This window comes from Xiphophorus hellerii, chromosome 20 (genome assembly GCF_003331165.1).
Source record: "Xiphophorus hellerii strain 12219 chromosome 20, Xiphophorus_hellerii-4.1, whole genome shotgun sequence".
NCBI lineage: Eukaryota > Metazoa > Chordata > Actinopteri > Cyprinodontiformes > Poeciliidae > Xiphophorus > Xiphophorus hellerii.
Window position 1 is genome coordinate 22037019 of NC_045691.1, and position 21379 is coordinate 22058397.

Consider the following 21379-nt stretch of genomic DNA (forward strand, 5'->3'; position numbering starts at 1 on the left):
TGGACTTCATAAAGCACTGTACAAGTACAGGCCATGTACAATCACTGAATAAGCAAGGTCAGTCTACAGGCACAATAAGAAAAGCCACCGTTTTCTGGACTTACAGCTTCATGTCTTTTGACATGTTTATTGCAAAAAGCTCAAACCTGGTCAAATTAGAAGGAAAGTATCTCCATCCATCCATTGTCTTCTGTTTATCCAAAATCAGTTCTTAGAGAGAGACCCAATTCCTCTTCCAGCTTTTTGTGGCTTCGTGTCTCTCAACCCACCCAATTTCACACTCGATTGTAGATTGTCCAGTTGCAAGCTGACGGCTAGGGCCTGAAGAAGCCAAAAGTGCCACATCCTCTTCAAAAAGATTCCCTAACCATACAGCCTCTTCTTCATAACTATTCCTCAAGATCCTATTCTATCCTATGAACACTAAAGACAGATTTTTTTATCTAAGAGATGCCACAATTTGTACCCCAGTCGTCCCATGACTGACTGGAGACTGATTATTTTTTCCAACAAATTCTCATTGGGAATTGTTGTTGGACTTCAGCTTTTCTAATATGCTTTGACTGGAACAGTTCAATATTAGCTCTGGCTGTACAGGCAGGACTGTAACTCTGGCATAGTCTTTGGGGCGGGGTCTTTCTCTGGAATGTAAATCTCAAGTTTCAGCCATGTACTTCCATCCACCTTTGCATCAACTCACACCAGCTTCCCATTTCCTGATGAAGTAAAAGATCCCAACAATAGGTTGCTGCCATCTCAAGGTCAGGTGTTTTCAGGCTGTTCACTTACACTATAATATTTTATATGTTATATGTATATGTATTTTATATGGGTCAAAAAGTCAAGTTTGGTTTTATCTACCCAAAGTTCCTTCTTCCCTATGTTTGCCATGTACCCTACATGGCTGGCCCATTAATATTTCCAAGACAACTTAAGCACATGCACATTGTAATGTAAAGATATCTATTTTGTAGTTTTTTCCCCTCATAAATTTAGCTTATAGCTCATTCTAATGAATTATGTTTTCATTGATACAATTCATTTGTGACAGTTATGATCTTGGTAGAAGATGAACCCCATGATATCAAGTCTTTTGTAACATCTTACAGATTTTCTTCAAGGATTTCCATCCTCAGCTCCTACATCTTACCATCAGCTTTGACCTGGTTTTAAAGATATGGGGATTATTCTTGTTCCTTGTTTTGTCTTCAGTCGATCAATCATTTTCAAATTGTACTCTGCCCTGAGCTTTCAGGATGATGTTGAATTTAAAATGTGGAGATTCAGCGTTTCATAGAATAATATACACAAAACGACACTCCTTCGAGAAAGTACTGAGATGTGCACAGACTGTTCATTCAGTGGCAGAGGCGTGAGTGTGGCAGTTCGGGGTGAATCAAAAATGCTTGCGCAGTCTGCTCTGGCTTGTTGTTTCCCTGTTGCATAACATGGGGATACACGTGCACCGGCCGCGGGTTTCTGGCAAGCCTAGGTGTGGGGCACGCCCACACGTCCAATCAAACAACAACTTCAAATTCTGCCTGTCCAATCACCACCGACAGGGCGGGGCTACTCTATGCCGGGCTCACGTTGCACATTTGTGTCAAACGGTTTGGGCTGGATGACGCTCTAAGACGCGTAACATGGAAACAACGAAAAAATATTCACTTTATACTGGATGGACCATCAATTTTGTGGACGCCTAGGTTTTGGATATTAAACCTAAGATCCAAGTGGACCTCAAAAGGTAAATGTTTCTCAAAATAAATGTAATTTGAGATGGAGTTCTAGAGTTAGCTAGAACTAGAAAGGCTAGCTATGCACTTCACCCCAAGAGCAGCAAGTGAATGTAAACAAAAGTAATGTAATCGTTGTCTTTTATTAGAGGATGCTAAGATAGTATTATAATAATGTGACATACAAGTTTAAGTGTAAAAGCAATCGTTACTAGGTTGTATTGCTAATATTGTAGCCGTGTAATATGCTGCTAGCCAGTCGCGCTGGGTTTGCCAGCAGTCAAAAATCAGCCGATATAGTAAAATTGTATTTCAACAACGACATGCAAATCCTAAGCAATACTAGTTGGGTGTGAGGCTATATGTGCAGCATTTGCTTATAAAACTACATATTAAGTTACAATTACGTTACTGAAATTTTCTGGAAACATTTTAATTCTAGTTTATTGTATGTCTTATAAGATAGACACAGGAAAGATTATGCACGTTACTTTAGACAAGTTAAAACGACATTAAATTACGGATTGGTGGTTTATGTTTGGTTTTCTTTCTGCACGTATCAAGAAGTGACGTGTGGTGATTATGGACGCTATTGGGGTCAGTGGGTTCTACTTGGGAGGGGCGAGGGAAACTTTAAACCTGTGTTGTGGTCGTTTGTAGGTTGTGGTTTATTATCTATTATTTGGTACAAATCAGATGTGTGATTGGGTTAGAGATTTGCTCAATTTCTCTAATAACTTTATGTGAAGTTTTAAAATTGTTGTTTGCAGTTAGAGTATAAATTAAGAACATTTTATTTGAAACTTATTTTGTAAATTAAATCATTAGAATATTTTATAATATTTTCAAAAACCTGGAGTAAATTGTACTAACTCGGGATCATAAATGTGATCCTTCATCTGATTTAGCTTTTTTCCTCTTGATTGTTTTTTTTTTTTTTAAAAAGGATGCATTTTTTTACAGTAATCAACCTCTAACTTGATTTTCTCCAGGTTTCATCAGACTTTCCCCTAAAAATAAAAATAATTTCATTAATTTTGCCTTTTCACTGTTTCAAACTATATTTCCCACTCTCACCCCCAACTGTTTAAGCTTCCTTATTGCCATTATAAGTTAGGTTTTATTTTTATTTTTTTGTTGTAAACTCTTGGTTTATTCATATGTTTTATATTTATTTACATTTAGTTATTTTTCATTTATCTCCTTTAACTGAAGAAATGCTCAGTTTTCATAATTAATGACGGACACATTCATTCTGACTGGACCTGAATAAAATTTGTTTTACGGTAGAGGTTTATGGACCCTTTATGTAATTACAACAAATATGTGCTCACAGGTCGCACAAAGTTTGTCACCACATAGGTCCATTTGGTATTTTTCTTTTTTTTAAAATTGTATTTGATTAATTTGACTAAATTATCACTAACGCCAAACACTATAAATTGACAACCAACATGTACCTAACTGTTGGTACTGTGACTCCATCACCAAATGTAGGTATTTACCCTGTCAGAGTTGCTTTGTTATAGGAAGTTGTCTTTTATTGCAAGAGAACATTTATTCATCATGGTTCATTTTTTTTGAATAAAGAGTACATCAAGTCATGTTTCTCACATATCTATATAAAATATAGTGTAAGATAAACATTTTTGCTTCTAGAAATTAAAGGCTAAAGTTTTCAGCTTACGTAATAGTCAATGTGGCCAACTCAAATACATTAACATGCATGTTTGTGTCACGTAGCTGCAGATTCCTGTTTGACCTGTCATACCATGCTTTTCCCAAAAGCTATTTAGCGCAATCTTAGATTTTGTGTTGTGATGCATAATTTCTAATATTATTTGAACATTTCTTACTGTAGAATTTCTATTTATTTATTTCTCATGTTCCTCTAAAATGTTTTTTTTTGTCTCTGATGCTATTAGTCTTAGCTTTTGGAGGTAAGCTTTAAATTAGAGCTGTTTTAGGAGAATCAGACTTTTGTCAGGTTCTGCATCTGCCCAACTACCATTGCTGAAACTTTTTGTTTAATTTTAATGTACTAAGTTATTTTTTTTTAGTATGAGATTTTTCTACTCAAAGTACAATTTATTAATCACCCCCCAACGTAAGCACACACTACACACTTGCTCACATGGAGAATGAGATTCATTTACACCTAATAAACAGGGAGAAAACTGACCCCAGAAAACCTGGTTTCTGAAAAAATGTCTGCAGAATAAACACACTTATTAGTTTATGCTTTATATTTTGCAATCAAATCAGTCCGTACAGCATCTGTTTGACAATGTAAACAGTTCTGTTGTAATCTGTTGCAGGAATTTGAATGGACAGACCTACAAAGTAGGAATGCACTAATATTTACCAATATTATATATATAATTTTTTCTACTGTTTTGACACCTTTGGAAAGAAAACGATTGAAACAAATGGCAACAAGATGAAAACAAATATTGGTTATTAACATCAGCCTGGTTTTATTTACCAGACCGACACCAATATGTAAAAAAATGACTAATATCGGCCGATACCGACATTGGTTCCGATATGTCATGCATTACTAAACAAAGCACTGTTGTGTCTATAATCTGTTTGGAAGAATAGAATAAAAACTGCTGACCAGTTATGCTACATAAAGTCATCATTCTAAAATTACCTTAACATAATAACAGGTAGCATTTTAGCTGTGTCTCATTTGCTCTCTAATAGAACATTTTTTGATATTTTTATTTCATTCTGTTTGCTACCATTTTATTAGCATAACAGGTTTTTGCAGGCTTTTGGTTAAAATATAATTTTAGGTCAGAAAAGTGTATTATAAATGTAATTTTTAAGCAGTGTACATGGAGACAGTAACCTGAGCTAAAGTGAAAAGAAAGACCGTAGAGTTTTTTTTAACATGTAGACATGAGATTTTCACCTACTTTCATCTTCCACCTCTATATTTTATGTAACTGCTGTTATACTTGTCTTAGCAAGCTAAATGTGCAGAGTGTTAAGCTTTAGTGACATCATTCTTTGGAAAATCTTTGACTATTGGGAAACTGTATTATAAGCTAAATCATTTAATCCACCATCTAATCTTCCACAAACAGCAAAAGTCTTGCAGCTCAACCTACCTGTTTTCACAGGCAGCGCTAAGTTAATCATGCATAACATTAACAAAAAAAGTCACCTTAGCACATTCATTAACTACAGTCCTATTAGAAGGTGTTCCGTTCATTGCAGATATCTGAGTATTTATACCTGTGACTAAATGTGTTAAAACAGTTTTGGAAGTATCTCTACAAGCTTGTTACACTCATGTTTGGATGCTTTCTCCTATTCTCTGCACATCCTCTCAAGCCCTGTCAGGTTGGGTAGGCAGCATCAGCAGACAACCATTGTTAGGTTTTTCCAGAAATGTTAAGTCTCGGCTCCATCAATGCTACCCAAGGGCATTTACAAACTGCTAATGAAGTCACTCCCTTGTTACATTGGCTATTTGTCGTACTTACTGCAAAATAAATCTAACATCTATGAATCTTTTAGTGGGTTACAGCTGCCGTCTGGCAATACTAAAATAAAGACCTGATTGGTAAAGTGCTTCAACATGGTCAATAGTTGAGTAGTATTTCCTAACTCTGCATTAGAACTTTGACGCTCTGCCTCAGTGACCACAGGCTTCTTGGTTTCCTCTCTTAACCAGAAAGCCTTAATTTCTAAAGAACAATTACCATACACTGGTATTCAGGACATTCATTGCCACCATATTTCTTCTTGTGTTCTGCTCCGATATCTGTATTTTTGTCATGAGAGGTCTACCGCTCTTTCCTGTGTGTTCATTGCTTGTTTTCTTCTCTGATGCACTGTGTGCAGATTGTAACTCAAATCACTTTTAGAAAAAGTTTTCACCCTAGAAAAAAGTGAGAGGTGTGAATGTTCTAGGTGAAACTGTATGTGAGAGTACCTAACACCTTATCGAAGCTACCTAAAAATAGAATCAACCTTGTTTTTGTGCTGCAGGATTAAGGCCAAGTCAGATGATCATATGTTTACAGTGATATGTGTCTGTTGCTTTAAGTAATGTGTGAGTAAAGACTTTTATCTGATGTTTTATTTGTATATAACAAGGTCTACATCTCTGCAACTGAACTGCTGGGTTTGACTTGATGTAATAATTTAATACTAAAAGTCATTTGTAATTGTTGTAGTTACACAACCGAGTATCACAGTATTGCTGTAGTGATGACTGACAATGTTCAAGTGTAAATGGACGCTTATGTGAGTGAGTCAGACGCCAGGAAGTTGGTGTGATAATCAGACATAGAAGTAGTATTGGATAAGGAGGCAGACTATATTTGTCCTTGCTTGCAAAATAGAAACATTATTCTGAACATAATACAAAACATACAGAAAAATTGTGTTTTGTATTTTTGTAAAGGCTGTGTAAGCTGAATTTGTTTTTTTCTTGTTTTGATTTGAGTATTTAAAACATTAAATGGGAAAAAAAACTTAATTGTAGGTAAATTCAAGTTTTCTGTTCATGGCTGAAACTGTTGATGATGTTTCAACACCAGGTATTTATTAAGTGTGAATGTCTGCTCTCCAGACTTCTCGTGGCTCTTGTTTTTGGAACTCACTTAATGGACAACAACTTTACTCCAAAGAGCTGCACATCCACATACAGAATAATGTTGACCTTATAATATTATTTACAGGAAAGCAGTTAAGTCAAGATGACGCTAGACTGTCACAATAGACCCCGTTAGTTTCATGAAATGAATAACTTAACCTCATCCAATTAAAGTAAAGGAAGATAGAGTGGAGCTTCTGTGCCATTGTATATCAAAAAAGCTGTTACCATAGGGACACCAAGGCCATTTTTGCCCAGTGTCTTTGTTATTGTTGAATCATTAATGCTGACTGTAGCTGAGGCAATATCAGTGATTTAGCTGTTGCTCTGGATTTTTGGTGACCTTCTGGCCACTCTGAGAAGGTTCTCCACTGCTACCTTTCTCCATATAATTGTTCTCACTGTGCTTCATTGTAGTACCAATGTCCCAAAACTGCCTTGGTAACCCTTTTCAGACTCATAGATGTAATAAATTACACTCGATGTATTGCTGTTGTGGTCTGTTAGCATACGTCATAATGTCAGACAGATGCACCTATGTATTCACAAAGGACTGAGTTGGTTATACAGTTGTTTTTTTTTTTGCTATAGTGAAGGAAATTCTCAATAAAAACGAGTTATTGTATGCATGTTTATCCTAGTCTGGTATTTAAAAAATAGGTTGTTCTGAATGTGGAAACAATATCAAACCTGAAGTGATTTTTTTTTTTTAAATGGACAAATAGTTTTTCCACAATATTGTATGCAGGACAGGTCTAGTGCAAGAGAATTCCCTCGAAACAAACTCTAATCACCTGTATTTAAATTGAAAAACATTATTTTAAAATAAGTTGGAAAGTTCAAACTTAACAAAGCCATAAATCTTTAAAAAAGGGATATTCCCCAAATTTCACTTTGTAAGTTACCTATTTTCTAAACTACAGATTAATTTTCTAAACGACAAACACACATGCCGTACCGATATATGGACTTGATCTGTTCTTAAACAGCTGTATGGATAAATTTATCAGTTTTTTAAAGCCGACAGCTGTCCTATCAATCCAGCATAAGTTAGTTTTTTTTCTTTGCTATCTTTGAGCCAGGACTCACACACGGTAGTAGTCTTCACTAGAATAGAAAGTACATCTGTTTCGTTATAGTCAACTTTGATTGATTTTTTCCCCCCCTTATCAATCACATTCTTAGTGCTGGATGAAGGCTGTTAAAATGTGTAAATCTTAATCATTGTTACTCTTTTAGGGTTTATTGCAACTCTTGTGTAATAGACCCAAGAAAAGCTTTCACTTGATGACACAGTCTTCATACCAGCACCACTGTCCTATTCACTTCAGGAAATATTTTCAGTCTTTTGACGTTCAAAGCAGGTAGAGATAGATGCACTACAAAAGAGTTGCTGCTAAAAGTAGTTCAACAAAGTTCTGACCACTGTAAATAATTATTTCTTTTAGTACACTTGTGCACAGTCCATAAATATTAAAATAAGTAAATGGTTTTGTGCAGGTTCTTGTTTTTCCAGGAAGTAAATCTAGACCTTTCTTCTGATTATGGATCTTACAGTCGACCTTTATGTTCTGTTATCTTACAGTGCTTGATACACAGCGTCATATCCTTGACTCGGCATTCACCTGAGCTATTGTCAATTTATTGTCACCACATGGAACCTCTTCCCCCTAAACATATGAAGACACTTCGTTGCAACTTTAACCGGACAATATGCTGTTGATGTATGACCAGAGTGCGGTGATGTCAGGAGGGGATGGGGGTCAAGGCGGGGAGGAGCCAGCATTGCCATTGGGCCCAGCAGAGGGTGAAGGAGCACACGGGGGCACATCTGGGTGTCAGGATGGGGAACTGCAGCTGCAGCACCTCACGGCAGAGGGACAAGGAGCTTTAACAGGAGAAGTGGGGCAGGAAGATGAGGAGATGACCAGCACCTCCAATGACCTTTCTTCCTCAACCAATGAAAGCCCAGGGAGCGCCGGAGGATGTCCCTCACCGTCGACCAAGAGGTAATTACTTACTTTTCTTCTGTACTGAACTTTTGGCTTCAAATTGAAGAACACCTTGGTGTCAGGAGAATACTGTATCTAACCATTTAAAATGAGGGCTGAATTTTTATTAGTTTTATTTTGAGGTCAAAGAAAACAAAAAGAACGTTGTTTAATGGAAATATAAATGTTTGCTTATTTTTGTAGCTCAAGCCTCAGAAACACTAAATAACTCAGTACTGTAGAGGAATACTAGAGTTTTACCAACATAGCTACTTTTCTGCAATTAAACCCAACAAAGCAAAAAGCATGAATAACATTGAGCAACAAACAATTTTTGTTTAGATGTCATCATTGAAAGAGGGCATTCATTCATTAAACTCATCTGATACTTTCAGAGAAATCAGGCCCTGTCTTTGAGTTTGATAACATATACGCTCCTTCCTAATGTCTATTTTGTTGTTGCCCTTTTACTGAAGTAAAAGGGCAACAACCCTTTTACTTGGGTTGTTGTAAAAGTAGCCCTTTTACTACTTTACAGAAGTAAAAGGGCAAGTACAGAAGTAATCTGACGTGTTACTTCTGTTTAGTTGCTTTCTGTTCTTTTAATTTTTTTAAAGCAGCGAGTCAGCTGTCAGGGGACGAGGCCACGCCCACAGAGATGTGGTGAGCACAGTGGCTGAGATGAAAAAGAGGCTTCCATCTGACAAACGGAGCCACAGCAAACCCAGCACTGTGGAGGCCTTAAACTACGCTCTCAACTGTGTCAAGCAAGTACAAGGTAAACCCCGCTAATCAGGCAGATATTCCTGGAGAGTCACGACAAACTGTAAGACGTTTCTATTTTAAACTGTGCGTTATCATCTATAGCCAACAGTGAATACTATAAACTGCTGATGCAGAATGGACAAGACCAGAGAAAAGATGCCACTGTTTGCACCTTGGAAGAGCTGGAGAGGGTCACCTCTGAGCACAACCTGAAAAACACGGTATGTGCGCACATTTGCATGTAGATCCAAAACATGTGGAAGATGTCACTCCTTGTGTTTTTCTCTGTAAAGATGTTCAAAGCCATTTTAACTACCAATCATTTGTATTGTTTTATATTGATTGTGTGCTCTGGTGTTCTGGACAACATCACTCTTAAACTAACATGCCTGTATTAATGTACCTATGTTCCACAGCTGAGTGATTGTTCTGCAATGACTTGGGAAAGTGTTCATATTGTTGAAGGTTTTCTGAATGTATTTTTCAAGGATTTCAGGTGATAAACCAACACAAAGTCGTGCATAAGAGGGTGGTAAAGTCACGCGGGTGGGATGCTAGAGTTGATAGGAAAATAAATGGAACTAAATGCAGGGTCAACTTAAAGAAACTGTTATGAGTTGTAAAGGACTCAGGACTGGGTCAAAGGTTTACCTACCAACAAGTGTAAACACACAGTCAGTACTACAGTAGAATGATTTAGAGCAAAACATGTTGGATAATCCAACGTCTAGAAGCAAATCTAATAGAGAATCAGTGGCACAGCTGGAAAATTGATGTTCAGTCGACTTCTATCCAGTCTGGGCGTGTACCTAAAGCAGGATGAAAACTGTGATGTACAAATGTTCAAAACTGAGACTTAAACCAAAAGTATAAAATGAGCAAAAGGTGGTTTCACAACTACTGACTCAAGGGGTCTGACTACAAATGCATTTTGTAGTTACTTATTCATAAAAATACACTATTTTCTTTCCCCTTCACAACTATTTGTTTAGCTTTATTCATCTTCCCATCAGCCCCCCACAGAATGATGCTGCCATCACCACCATGCTGTGCACTACTTTATGGCGGTCTGTCTGGGATTTTGTCTGTCTTACAGAATCTCAATAAAACAGACCAAAGTTTCTGGTTGTGATGAGATGATGAAATTAAGATTAGTCCAAGGACTTTCTATACTTTTAGGAGGAATTGTACATCTGCTTGGTTTAGGTGTGTTTGTTTGATTCATGTCGTTGCCCATCTCTGTGTTGGTACAGGATTCCTTCGTGATGGTGTTCTCTCTCTCGAGCGGCTGCCTGTTGTACACGTCGGAGCAGGCTCCCAGCTTACTGTGCTGCAAGAGGAAGTACCTGGAGTCTGCAAAGTTTGTCGAGCTGCTCTTCCACCAAGACGTCAACGTCTTCTACTCGCACACGGCACAGCCTCACCTGCCACCGTGGAGCAACTCACACTCTGGTAGGTTTTTGAAACATTTTCATCTTGCAGTCTTACCCTACTCTGTATAAAGTTTTAACTTATATTAACTATTACAGTACTAGATGTGGGAATAGAGTTCAAAGTTATTTGATTACTGACTGTTCTGGCTACTCTGTGGTTGATTTGATCATTTTTAAGTGACACTGCAGTTTTTTGTCTAAAGAAAGATTTGTATGCCGTTTATGAATATGCGATATGAAATAATGTATGTTTGATGATGACACATTTTTCCTTTTCTTTTCTTAACAGACAGCATCCTAGAGCAAAAATGATTAAAAAATGCCTTCTTGGATTTAATTATCTATCAGCATTTTCAACAAGGATGTTGGCACTTGGTGGCACGAGAAACATTAATAAATCTGGAACTCAGTGACTGCTAAACAGAGCTGAGCTTTAATGCACAAAATGGCAGCTTTTTCTAAAGATTTATGGACAGATTAAATTAGTGTTCTTAATAGAGAAGACAGATGGATATCCTCTGGGATAGGTAATGGAGAGAAGCCCCAGGTTAAAGGGTTTACGTATGTGTTAGCAGTTTCTAGTGCACAGGAAGCCAGCAAAGCCCTCAACCATTACTGAGTAATGACCTCGACCCCTTACTCACATGACTTAAATCCTATTAGGAACTCACAGGCACTACTTAAATGTTGCTTTTAGAGGGAAAAAGCACGAGATGCACCTTCCAGTATATCATGGGACGATGTTCTTGTTGATTTAGGTACTGTGAAGACATTTGGAAATGGAGAGATAGAGTTAGATATTAGGTATTTAGGTAAATGAACAAGATGGAAAAATGTCATCCCAATTTTTTCTTTCTGTTTTTTTATTATTAAATCACAAACATGATTTTACACAGCTCTTAGAGTAATGTACATATCAGAGCAAATTAATTTTCTGCCATTTTCAACACCATTAACATTTAATACATGTCCATATTTATAACCATCTTGGACAGTTTTGTTGAATCCAATAAACTGAAGGAAAGAAGAAAAAAACAATTGCATTGTCTGCAAAACAGAATAAAGCGGCAATAGACAAAGTGTGCAATGTTAACAGCATCACAATCTCTCTGCTTTAGCAAATTATATTTAATATAAAATTTATATTATGTTTTCTTTAGCACACAACAAACAAGAACAAAAACTTAAGCTTTCCTCTCTGTTTCTACAGCTGGAGTTTTGTTTGACAGTGCGCAGGTCAAGTCCTTCTTCTGCAGGATAAGGTGAGTTTTTCCTTTTGCGCTTATAGAAACATTCAGAATTTGCCTCATACTTTATATCAGCAGGGCCTGCTTAACTATGAAAAAGTCATAATCATGTTTATAACCACTGTGCTCTTCAAGAACATATTGTGTACTTTCAAACTCTGATGTGGTTAAATAATACTTGTTTTATGTTGATCACACCGTTTTTAAATGAAACACAAAGTTGATGTTTCCACAGCCTTCGTTTTTCCAGTGGATGTTATTCAAAAACAGCTGAGAGCCTTGTTAAATGTGTCTTGTTGGGTCATTATATTTCATAAGACTTTGAGAAGGAGTGAATGTACACCAACTATAAGGATCGGATTAGTTTTAGGGTCCCATCTTGGAGTTTGGAAGGTGTCACAACGGTAAAGGCGGTCAGTTTATTTGGATGTATATAAGAGGATGATGACGCAAGCGTAATAACTTTTTAACTGTAGCAATATGTGAAAAATACACTGATGAGACAGCGACAATATTTGTAGTTTTAACATATTTTTGTGTTTAAAATTAAAAAACGAAATTGCATATTGTTTCAGAGGAAGCAAGGATCGCGAAGGTGAGATGCGTTACAATCCTTTCAGGATCACACCATACCTGCTGAAGGTGCAGGGCACAAGGAGCAGGGAGGAGGAGGAGCCATGCTGCCTGGCATTAGCCGAACGAATCATCTCTGGTTACGAAGGTGCAGTAAATTATCATAACACCAAATTAAACAGATCTTATCTATTTAATAATAGCATTCACTTGTTTGAATTATTCATGGAACTGTTCTATTTACAATACCAAGGTTCTGTCCAGATCAAAGTTTTTGTCATTGTTATTTAGCTTAAATGTTATTCGTTTATGCAGCACCTCGTATTCCTATGGACAAACGTATCTTCACTACAACACACTCTCCTGGCTGTGTTTTCTTGGAGGTTGATGACAGGTGAGCAGGCATACAGCGATGTGCACCGCCATCATTTTAGGATGTGATAAAAAATGGCAGTGAGCTAATCTTTTTCTAAATATCCTCAGGGCTGTGCCGTTGCTGGGATACATGCCTCAGGACCTGATTGGCACATCGTTGCTCACTTGTATTCACCCAGAGGACCGTCCCCTCATGCTGTCCATGCACAGGCAAAGTGAGTGCTTAAAGCAGCAGAGCAAACTTTCTAGCATTCTTTGCATAAAATCAATGTAAAAGCAGTGTGAATGTGCAAATTTTCCAAGTGTTTTTGAGGAAAAGCACAGAATTATCTAGAATTTAAATTGAACACTAAGGAAAAATCACTGCATTATGTTTACATTGCCATATAGCACAGTCCCATCTTTGGAAATGATGTGAGTTGAAATTTGACAGACGGTTTTCTCACCTGTTTACTGTGTGAAAACCATGTTTTTGATTTTTTGTGTGTGTATGTTTTCATGCATTATTGTAGTATTAAAGTATGCAGGCCAGCCTCCTTTTGAGCACTCTCCAGTGCGTCTGCGCTGTCAGAATGGAGACTACATCACCTTGGACACCAGCTGGTCCAGTTTTATCAATCCTTGGAGCCGCAAGGTGGCCTTCATCATTGGACGGCACAAAGTCAGAACGTAAGCGGTGGCAATAGTTTGTCAGATTTCTCTTTCATCTCATTTAATGTTTCGATAATGAAGATAATGCGGCTGTGCTGATATCATCGTAGGAGTCCTCTGAACGAGGATGTGTTTGCGGCTCGTACAAAGGATTATGTTCCAGTCACTTATGAGGAAATAAAAGACCTTCAAGCCAAGATCTATAAGCTTTTCCTTCAGGTGAATTTATTATTCCATTTATTAAAAATAATCTACTAAACACATTTTTACCTGTTAGTTATACTGAAAGCTAAATCTCTGTACCAAAGCTCGTTTGTTTTAATTCTATCTTGTCCACAGCCGGTGCACAACAATGGCTCCAGCGGTTATGGCAGTTTGGGAAGTAACGGCTCCCATGAGCATTACGTCAGTTTCGCTTCTTCAAGCGAGAGCAACGGCAACCTGTGGGAGGACTCAAACCGGGAACCGGTGAGTCGTCACAGACAGTCAACGCACCTGTCGAGTGTGCATCCTCAAAATTAGCTGCAAAGGTTACTCATGCTGATATAATCTCTGTGTTCTTGCGTACATTCCCCAGATGACCTTGCAGCAGATCTGTGCTGATGTGAACAGATCGAAAAGTTGGGGCCAACACGCGCAGCTCGATTCCGGCCAAAGAAATGCTCCTCCTTGCAGACCGAACATAGGTGAAGTGGCCTTAGAAATACTCAATTCAGTGTTGCATAGTGTTAAATGTCATGGTTTTGACATAAATGTAAGGTTTTTGATTATGCATTTTGAATTTTATTTTGTTTTTAGGGTGAAATTATAATGTGAAGCACAACTTGAATGAATTTACAAACCAGAAACGGATGGAAATGTGTACTTTTTTTATTAGGAAGTTTCTCTAATCGGCAGAAAGTCAACACTATACCAGCTAAAACATAATATGTACATCCTGGCGATAATATTTACTTGATTGTCACTTGGTAATTGGTGTTTCAATAACAATTTTTTGTAGCCATCAAAGCTGATTTTGTGCTTCTTATGGTCAGTAGATGTTCAGTATAGTTAGAACCATGGCTTTCTGGAAGCGTGACATTTGCCTGTTTTATTTTTTGTGGATTAAAAGAATCCACTGTGACTTATTTTCCAGGAAATTATTTGCTTTACAAATTTATTCAAGTAGTTTGTTGTGTTTTACACTTTTAATTCAATTAATACTTAAGACATTCATGGTCACGAACATCATATGCAAACCTTCCGCCTGATATTTTATTCAGCATACAGCCATGAAACCCATTTTCAGTGGGCAGATTATTATTAAAAGCTAAGCCTGTGAACCTTTTGCTTCTGCAGCGGCTCACCTCCACTCAGCCGCCAAGCCTGAAGTCAGAGGAAATGAAGAGAGCGGGAAGCAAACGCACATTCCCTCCTATCAGCAGATCAACTGTGTGGACAATATCATCAGGTGTGTTTGCAGCACCCAGTTTAGCATTGTGTGTTTGGTGTTTTTTGTCACTAAGACAATTTTGTTCTGCAGATACTTGGAGGGCTGTGTGGGTCAAGCCTTGAAGCGAAAGAACGAGTCTCCTTCCTTGGACACGACCTCTTCCTCGTCCTCTACCTCAGAAGAAGAGAAGCCCAAAGGCGCCCCGGGTGTGGCTCCAAACGCTCCAGAAGGTAAAAGCAATTATCATTCAAGTCTTTGCATTTGACTGTAACCTTCTGTTAACATATTTTCACCTCACTTTCCAGTGGTTGTGTTGGACAGTGAGGTGTCAGTGGGCCCTGCAGCTGCAGCAGTTGTCGGGGCACCTCTGACAGACATCACCATGTCCTCTAAGGCCATGAGTGTTGTCTCGGTCACTAGCCAGTGTTCGTACAGCAGCACCATCGTCCATGTGCCACAGCCTGAGTCAGGTATACAGACCCTACTTGCTTCAGTGAGTCGGTTCATGGAAGCTGCTGAGATTTGCTTTTGGAACTTCTTTGTTGATCTGGTACTTTATTAAATTGATTAAAAAAACTGAATTGTGTCAAGAGGTAAGTTCAGTATGGTACATATTTTTGTGCATTTCATAAAGGTTTAACTAGTCTTGGATGTTTCTACAGAAGAGAAAGGTTAACTCGCCTTTTCCCATTTTTTTCTTGCAGAGGCCACTGCGCTGGAGGATGCCCCAATGGGCAGCGAGCCTGCTGACCCTGCGGCGACCCCCGTCCGCCCAACCCTGAGTCCCGCTGCAGAGGAAAGAAGGTTGATTGGGCTCACCAAGGAGGTGCTGTCAGCTCACACGCAGAAGGAGGAGCAGGAATATGTTGATCGTTTCCGCCATCGCATCCTTCAGAGTCCCTACAGCTCCTATTTGCAGGAGGAAAACGGCTCGATGGCTCACTCTCATCAACCAGGTATGTGCATGTTGTTGCTTAAAGACTGAGCTCGGTCTGGGCTCCTGCTGGAATCCTTTCTGCGCCATAGAAATCTAGAAAAATGTGTGTTTTCAGACATCAACTACATTTTTTGTTTATCCTTCTATTCATATGTTTATCCATCTCTTTGTCACTTAAAGTCTCTCCATCCATCATTTTCTTTTGTCCATGTGTCCTCTTGTTTGTTTATCCACTATCTGTCTGTCCATTCATCTTTTGTTTTTCTATCCACCCATTTCTCCCTAACCCTGTCCATCTGCAATTTGCCCAATTATCCATCCTCTATCAGTATGGCTGTCCATCAGTCAATTTGTCACTTTTAACCATCTATTTGTCCATTGTCTATTTGTCCATCTGTCCCACAATTTGCCCATCCAGCCATCTATCCATATTTACAGACTGATCACTATAGAAGTATTTGCATTGAATTCCTGACCAACTTTTCTATGTATTCTTCAAAATATGTAGAAAATACAAAAAAGTGTTATTTTTTTCCCTGAACTTGTCTGGGAATATTTGAAATTCTTGACTCTTGATATAAAACTAGGAGCAACCTGTAAATATTTCATGTGTAAAGTTAATTCGTTAAAAGACACAATTATATAATTGTAATGAGGTTTTTATTTTGGATTCCTCTTTCATCACAGGGGACTATATGCGTCCAATAAGTGCTGGAGGCTGGAATCGCTCTCGAAGAGCCAGACACAAGCGGCCCAAACCTCAGGGCTCCTCAGACAGTTATGCCTCCCCGACCGGCCCTACCGGCCCCGTCCCCTACTCATCGTGGCCCTCCTCTGAGTCGTCACAGCCCCAGATGGTAGAGACTTACAGCCAAACGTCCCCCGTCCCTGTGCCGTTCTTTCCCGTCCTGGGGAATCCAGCCGCGGAGCAGCCCCGACCACAACAGCCACTCGCAGCACCTCCTGGCATGTTGCAGCCTCCCGAGCAGCTCGGCTACAACTTCAACGTCATGCCGTCCGGTCAGGGCCAGCCAGCCCTGCAGCCGCTTCAGATGGAGCCCCTGCAGAACGTCCAGAACTTTTACAGCCCACTGCCGCTGGTTTCAGCCCAGAGCTTTAACCCGTACATGCCTCCCGTCATGGCCGTCATCCTGCCTAACTATCCCAACTTAACTCCAGGCTTTCCCTCCGTTCCCTCAGCTGTACCTCAAGGACCCAGCATGATAACAGGCTACGCTCCTGGCAGCGTGTCCTTCCCTCAGCTTCAGCCTCAGTTCCAGGTCCAGACCGGCCCACACACTCAGACGTCACCGGGCCTTCTTCTTTCCTCGCAGAAGGCCGCGTCCTCCATCGGGGAGGAAGAGGAGGCAGCCGGGCCTCAGGCCTTGTTTTCCAGCTCTCGCTCCAGCTCACCTTTACAGCTCAACCTCCTGCAGGAGGAGCTTCCCAGACAGAGCGAGGGGCAGAGCAGCACTGGACTCAACCACCCTGAGAGTCTCCACGAGCAACACGCCATCGAGGTCAGCTTGAACTTATGACTCGTATCATCAGCGTTAAAAATACTCACTGTATCGTGATTGAAGTGGCATTGATATGAAAATTGTTTCTTTGTTAAGGGGGACGCACCAAGTGAGTCTGGCAACCAGGACGCCCAGTCGACGTCTAGTGAGCTGCTGGACCTGCTCCTGCAGGAGGACGCCAGGTCAGGAACTGGATCCAATGCTTCAGGATCTGGATCAGGGGAATCTGGAGGTTCGCTGGGATCTGGATCCGGCTCCGGCTCCAATGAAACATCCACCTCACACACTGGTACAAATGGCAGCACACTCAATCATCTTTTTAAAGTTTATTTATCAGCATTTTTCTACTTTTAGCTTTAAATTGTATGCTTGTTTCTAAAATGGATAAATATGTGTGTGTGTGGGGGTGTAACAGAGACTAGGCACAAGGCAGCAAAGAAAGCAGCCAAAAGTTGCAGAAGAGTGATTAGATATGAAACTAAACTTTGACATCAATGCATGACACAGTTACCCCCATCAAAGAAGAAAGCATAATCTACTGTTTAATGTCTTTCATAAAGCCAGTTTTTATTCAATAAGGAGGATAAAGTGAGGAGATTGGTTGTTTGGGAGACGTTGGCTTACCAAATCCAGTTCTGCCTGCAATTCATCACAGTGGTGAAAGAGCACTTGTGCTTGTAGAATAGTAAATAAAGTAAACTTAAATAGACTCAACATTTCAGATAAATTAATTTCTGCTCCAACTCAGATCAAATGTTGTTTACAAGTCTCCCTTGAGTGCCATTTTTGCTCAGTCTTGTTCTTTTCTTTTGTCCTATGTTGTCTCCATTTGTAAATAAAGACCAATCTGGTTTGCTGTAGTCACAGAGTCTCACGAAATAGCTTTGTGACCCTTTCCAGACTGCAGGATGTCTAATACTAAACTCATCTTTCCTTGAATGTCTTTATATCATCCTTCTTAGTGTCACTAAGCAGGCGAAGGATGTTAATACCTGTAAGTGAGGTCTTGAGCCTAGAGTGATGCAAAATATTCTGGCATACAGGCAGCAGCCACAGCAGCAAGTATTTTGCCAGTAATGACTCGTCAGACACGTCCCGCAAAGCCCGCAAAAGCCAGGAGGCATCGGTGGAGCGGCCACACAGCTTTGAAACTCAGGTGGAGAGCTCCTTGTGGAGCATGATCCAACACACGCCTGAGCAGGTCATGATGACCTACCAGATACACACAAGGTAAACATCAGCTATAAACTATAGACTTTTACATAGTTTGTATGTAATATGTAGTTTAAAGATGCACTGCTGAGCTTTTGACCTGACTTTAGTCCATTTTAGTTTAAAGAGCTATAATTTTCAGCATTCATAATATTTTTCTACGCTTGAGCTCATAATATCTGTTTTATTTGGAGTAAATTTGGCATAACGTCATGTATTAGAGAGAGAGAGTAAATGCTGTAAAACAGGGTTTAGAAATAGCCAAGACAGATTGATAACAGAGTTTACATTTAAGCTGATTTTAGCTTCTGATACTGTCCAGTGATGTGGTTAATGTTACTATGTGGAAAACAAAAGTCTGTTTGTATACAGGAGCATCTACAATAGAGCAAGAGGAGCAACAGATCCACAGTTTTGAAAAGTTGGGGAGGAACTTGCATTTTTTTTTCTTTTTAAATTAAACCTAGAAGTAAACTTTGTAATAGGCTCATGAACTTCTATTGTCATTAAATGCCTCACAAAGTCAGGGTTACATTAAGTCTCACTTGCTTTATACTTAGCCAAAAGCTCAGTAGGATTTTTTTTTTTACTTCATGATGACTAGAGATACACCAACCAGTCAGCTCTCCGTTTCCTGATTGACTGATGCAAATACAGAAAAATCTGGGGGTGGGGGATTTCCCTATTTTTTTAAAGGCATCAAAGACTTCCCACCATTTTTGAGACTATAAAAGAGTTAATCCGCATAATTTACTTTTATGTGCTTTTTTGATTTAAAATAAAATCCTAGCTAAAGGTTTGAGACATATACATTGAGGCATAAATGGGACGAATGTAATAGATTTTATGAGAGAAGTACATTTCTTCTCTTATATTTATCATTATCCTTAAAGTCAAAAACTCTTTAGTCAGCAGTTCAAAGAAAAAACTGGTATTGGCCAGGAAAAGCCGGATCAGTGCATCCTTAACGTAGTATAATCTTTGTCCTGACAGGGATCAGAATGAAGTGCTGGCAGAAGACAGAGAAAAACTGCGAGTGCTTCAGCCGCTCCAGCCGTGGTTCAGCCAGGACCAGAAAGAAGAGCTGGCCAAGGTCCATCCTTGGATCAAGCAGCACACCATCCCACAGGAATTAGACACACAGGTAGCGCAGAGCTACTAAATTACTGCCATTCCCCTCTGTCTTCACATTGATTCCATGTGAAACACATCCTTCTGTCTCCTCTCAGGGCTGTGTGAGCTGCAACTCGGGGGCCGGCCTGGCCCGCTCCCCTCAGCCATCGGTCTCAGAGAGTTTATTACCTGTGGAGAGCCTTCAGCAGGACTCTGTCGAACCTGTGGCTGACACCTTAAACGGCTCACAGTGAACCAGGCCGGTTAGAAACTTCAGAAATACTCTCGGTGCATCTCTTCTAAACACTCCACGGTAACGGATCCTATGGCTTTAATATATTGCTAACACATTTTGTGCAGACGAGGCGAGGCTCAAAAACAGTGGAGGAGAGCAAAGAGAGACATGTTACTGGCCTCTTGATGGACTCTACGTCTCTTCTTTTTCTGTTAATCAAGCCCCTGGAGGGATTTGTGTGATAGTAATGACTCTATAGACCTTTTCTCAGTAAGCCACCTGGTGCTCAGTGTATTAAAAAAAAAAAGGTTTGAGCACTGTGTGAAGATCTGCACTACCGTTGTCACACAAACATGACTGTCTGAGAAGACTGAAACGACTTGGATCAAGAACATGCAGCAAACTTTTCTCCAGTGATGCCCAGTCCAGGTTGTGCAGATTTCTGAACCTCATCAACACAGCAGCGGCCGACCATGATCGGCATACGACAAACTTCTTTTTACCCGATGGACACAAAGACATGTTTGCTGCTCTTGGTTGTTTATAATGTTCAAGTAAAAAAAAAAAAAATCCTACATGTTGTTATTGTAGTGTTATAATCTCATATCCCGTAGCCTGATTTCCCAATGTCCAGATCATCTTTTTGTTGTGTTGTGTAATGTAATGTTGACTCAAAAAAACAGCAGCCAAACAGTTGAGAATTTCAGATTAACATTACCCCCCGAACGGATCCTCCTTCTGCTCAGTCATCACCCTGTTTGTACCTGTAGTCTAGTTGTGTTGCTGGGAAGAGGCTCCACGCAGCACCAGATTTTCCACTCGTCTCACTTTTACCGACTGAAGAAGTTTTGCGGTCAGACCGTGTTTCTGTATTTTGAACCGTGTGTGTGGTAGAAACGGAGAGGAAACTGACCAATTCTGAGAGTGTTCCTTTATTGAAATGAGGTTAGCGGGTGCGAATGGATGTCTGCTTCCTTTGAGACACTTGTCCTACAGTACAAGACTGAGCAGGGTCTGTTTCATTTTTTAATCAAAAGTACATGCCAGTACTGTGTATTTTATAGAAAATGTACACAAATACATAATACAAAGTGTATAAAAAGCCATTTGTCTTGAATTCAGGGATTGTTTGTGACACAAAAGAATGAATAAATGATCTATGAACTAAGATTCATCTGGGTGTGGCTTCTTTTAATGCTCAGCATGTAGTACAGATTTTATATTTTCTTTTTCTCTGTGTGTGTCCTGTCTTGGTATCTCAGATCTATAATATGGAGAAGCTGGTTGCCTACATGTGGCATGGCAGTTTTGCTTTTCAAAAAGAATATATCAAGATGGTGTCATAACTGTGATTGATCAGTAAAGCTGCTGTGGGTAACTTAAATTATTTTTTTTTTACATATTTCTTAAAACTACCAGTGGACTCTGTCATGACAGCATAATATGAGACTGAAAATTTGTGAAAAATCTAAGTTTCCCTGCTTCCTCCCGATTGATTTTACAGCCATACAAAGAAATGCACAGCTCTATCACGAATGACAAAT

At 39.4% G+C, this 21379-nt stretch overlaps 1 protein-coding gene across 5 annotated transcripts; it reads left to right on the top strand.

The window, feature by feature from the left end:
* Window positions 1-1574: 1574 nt before the first annotated feature.
* Window positions 1575-21005, top strand: per3 (period circadian clock 3). Of its 5 annotated transcripts, none has more exons than XM_032549529.1 (22): window positions 1575-1747; window positions 7937-8360; window positions 8963-9120; window positions 9210-9328; window positions 10361-10559; window positions 11751-11802; window positions 12363-12508; window positions 12676-12754; window positions 12844-12950; window positions 13248-13404; window positions 13497-13605; window positions 13726-13854; window positions 13964-14072; window positions 14725-14836; window positions 14909-15048; window positions 15124-15288; window positions 15523-15774; window positions 16443-17275; window positions 17372-17564; window positions 18319-18505; window positions 19481-19631; window positions 19717-21005. In XM_032549529.1, the coding sequence occupies exons 2-22, from the start codon at window positions 8065-8067 to the stop codon at window positions 19852-19854; spliced, it is 3831 nt and encodes a 1276-aa protein (XP_032405420.1). In that variant the 5' UTR covers window positions 1575-1747; window positions 7937-8064; the 3' UTR covers window positions 19855-21005. The 5 variants fall into 5 exon arrangements, with proteins under 5 accessions (XP_032405420.1, XP_032405423.1, XP_032405419.1 ...); XM_032549528.1 differs by having other exon boundaries at window positions 1576-1747; window positions 8960-9120; XM_032549530.1 differs by having other exon boundaries at window positions 1589-1747; window positions 8086-8360; window positions 8960-9120.
* The last annotated feature ends 374 nt before the right edge of the window (window positions 21006-21379 follow it).

Excerpts from the sequence above, each read along its gene's own strand:
- per3 (XM_032549528.1), top strand. The coding sequence starts at position 8,065 with ATGCTGTTGATGTATGACCAGAGTGCGGTGATGTCAGGAGGGGATGGG. Across the intron at positions 8,361-8,959 it reads CCCTCACCGTCGACCAAGAG|CAGCGAGTCAGCTGTCAGGG; the intron begins GTAATTACTTAC and ends ATTTTTTTAAAG. Across the intron at positions 12,951-13,247 it reads GCTGTCCATGCACAGGCAAA|TATTAAAGTATGCAGGCCAG; the intron begins GTGAGTGCTTAA and ends GCATTATTGTAG.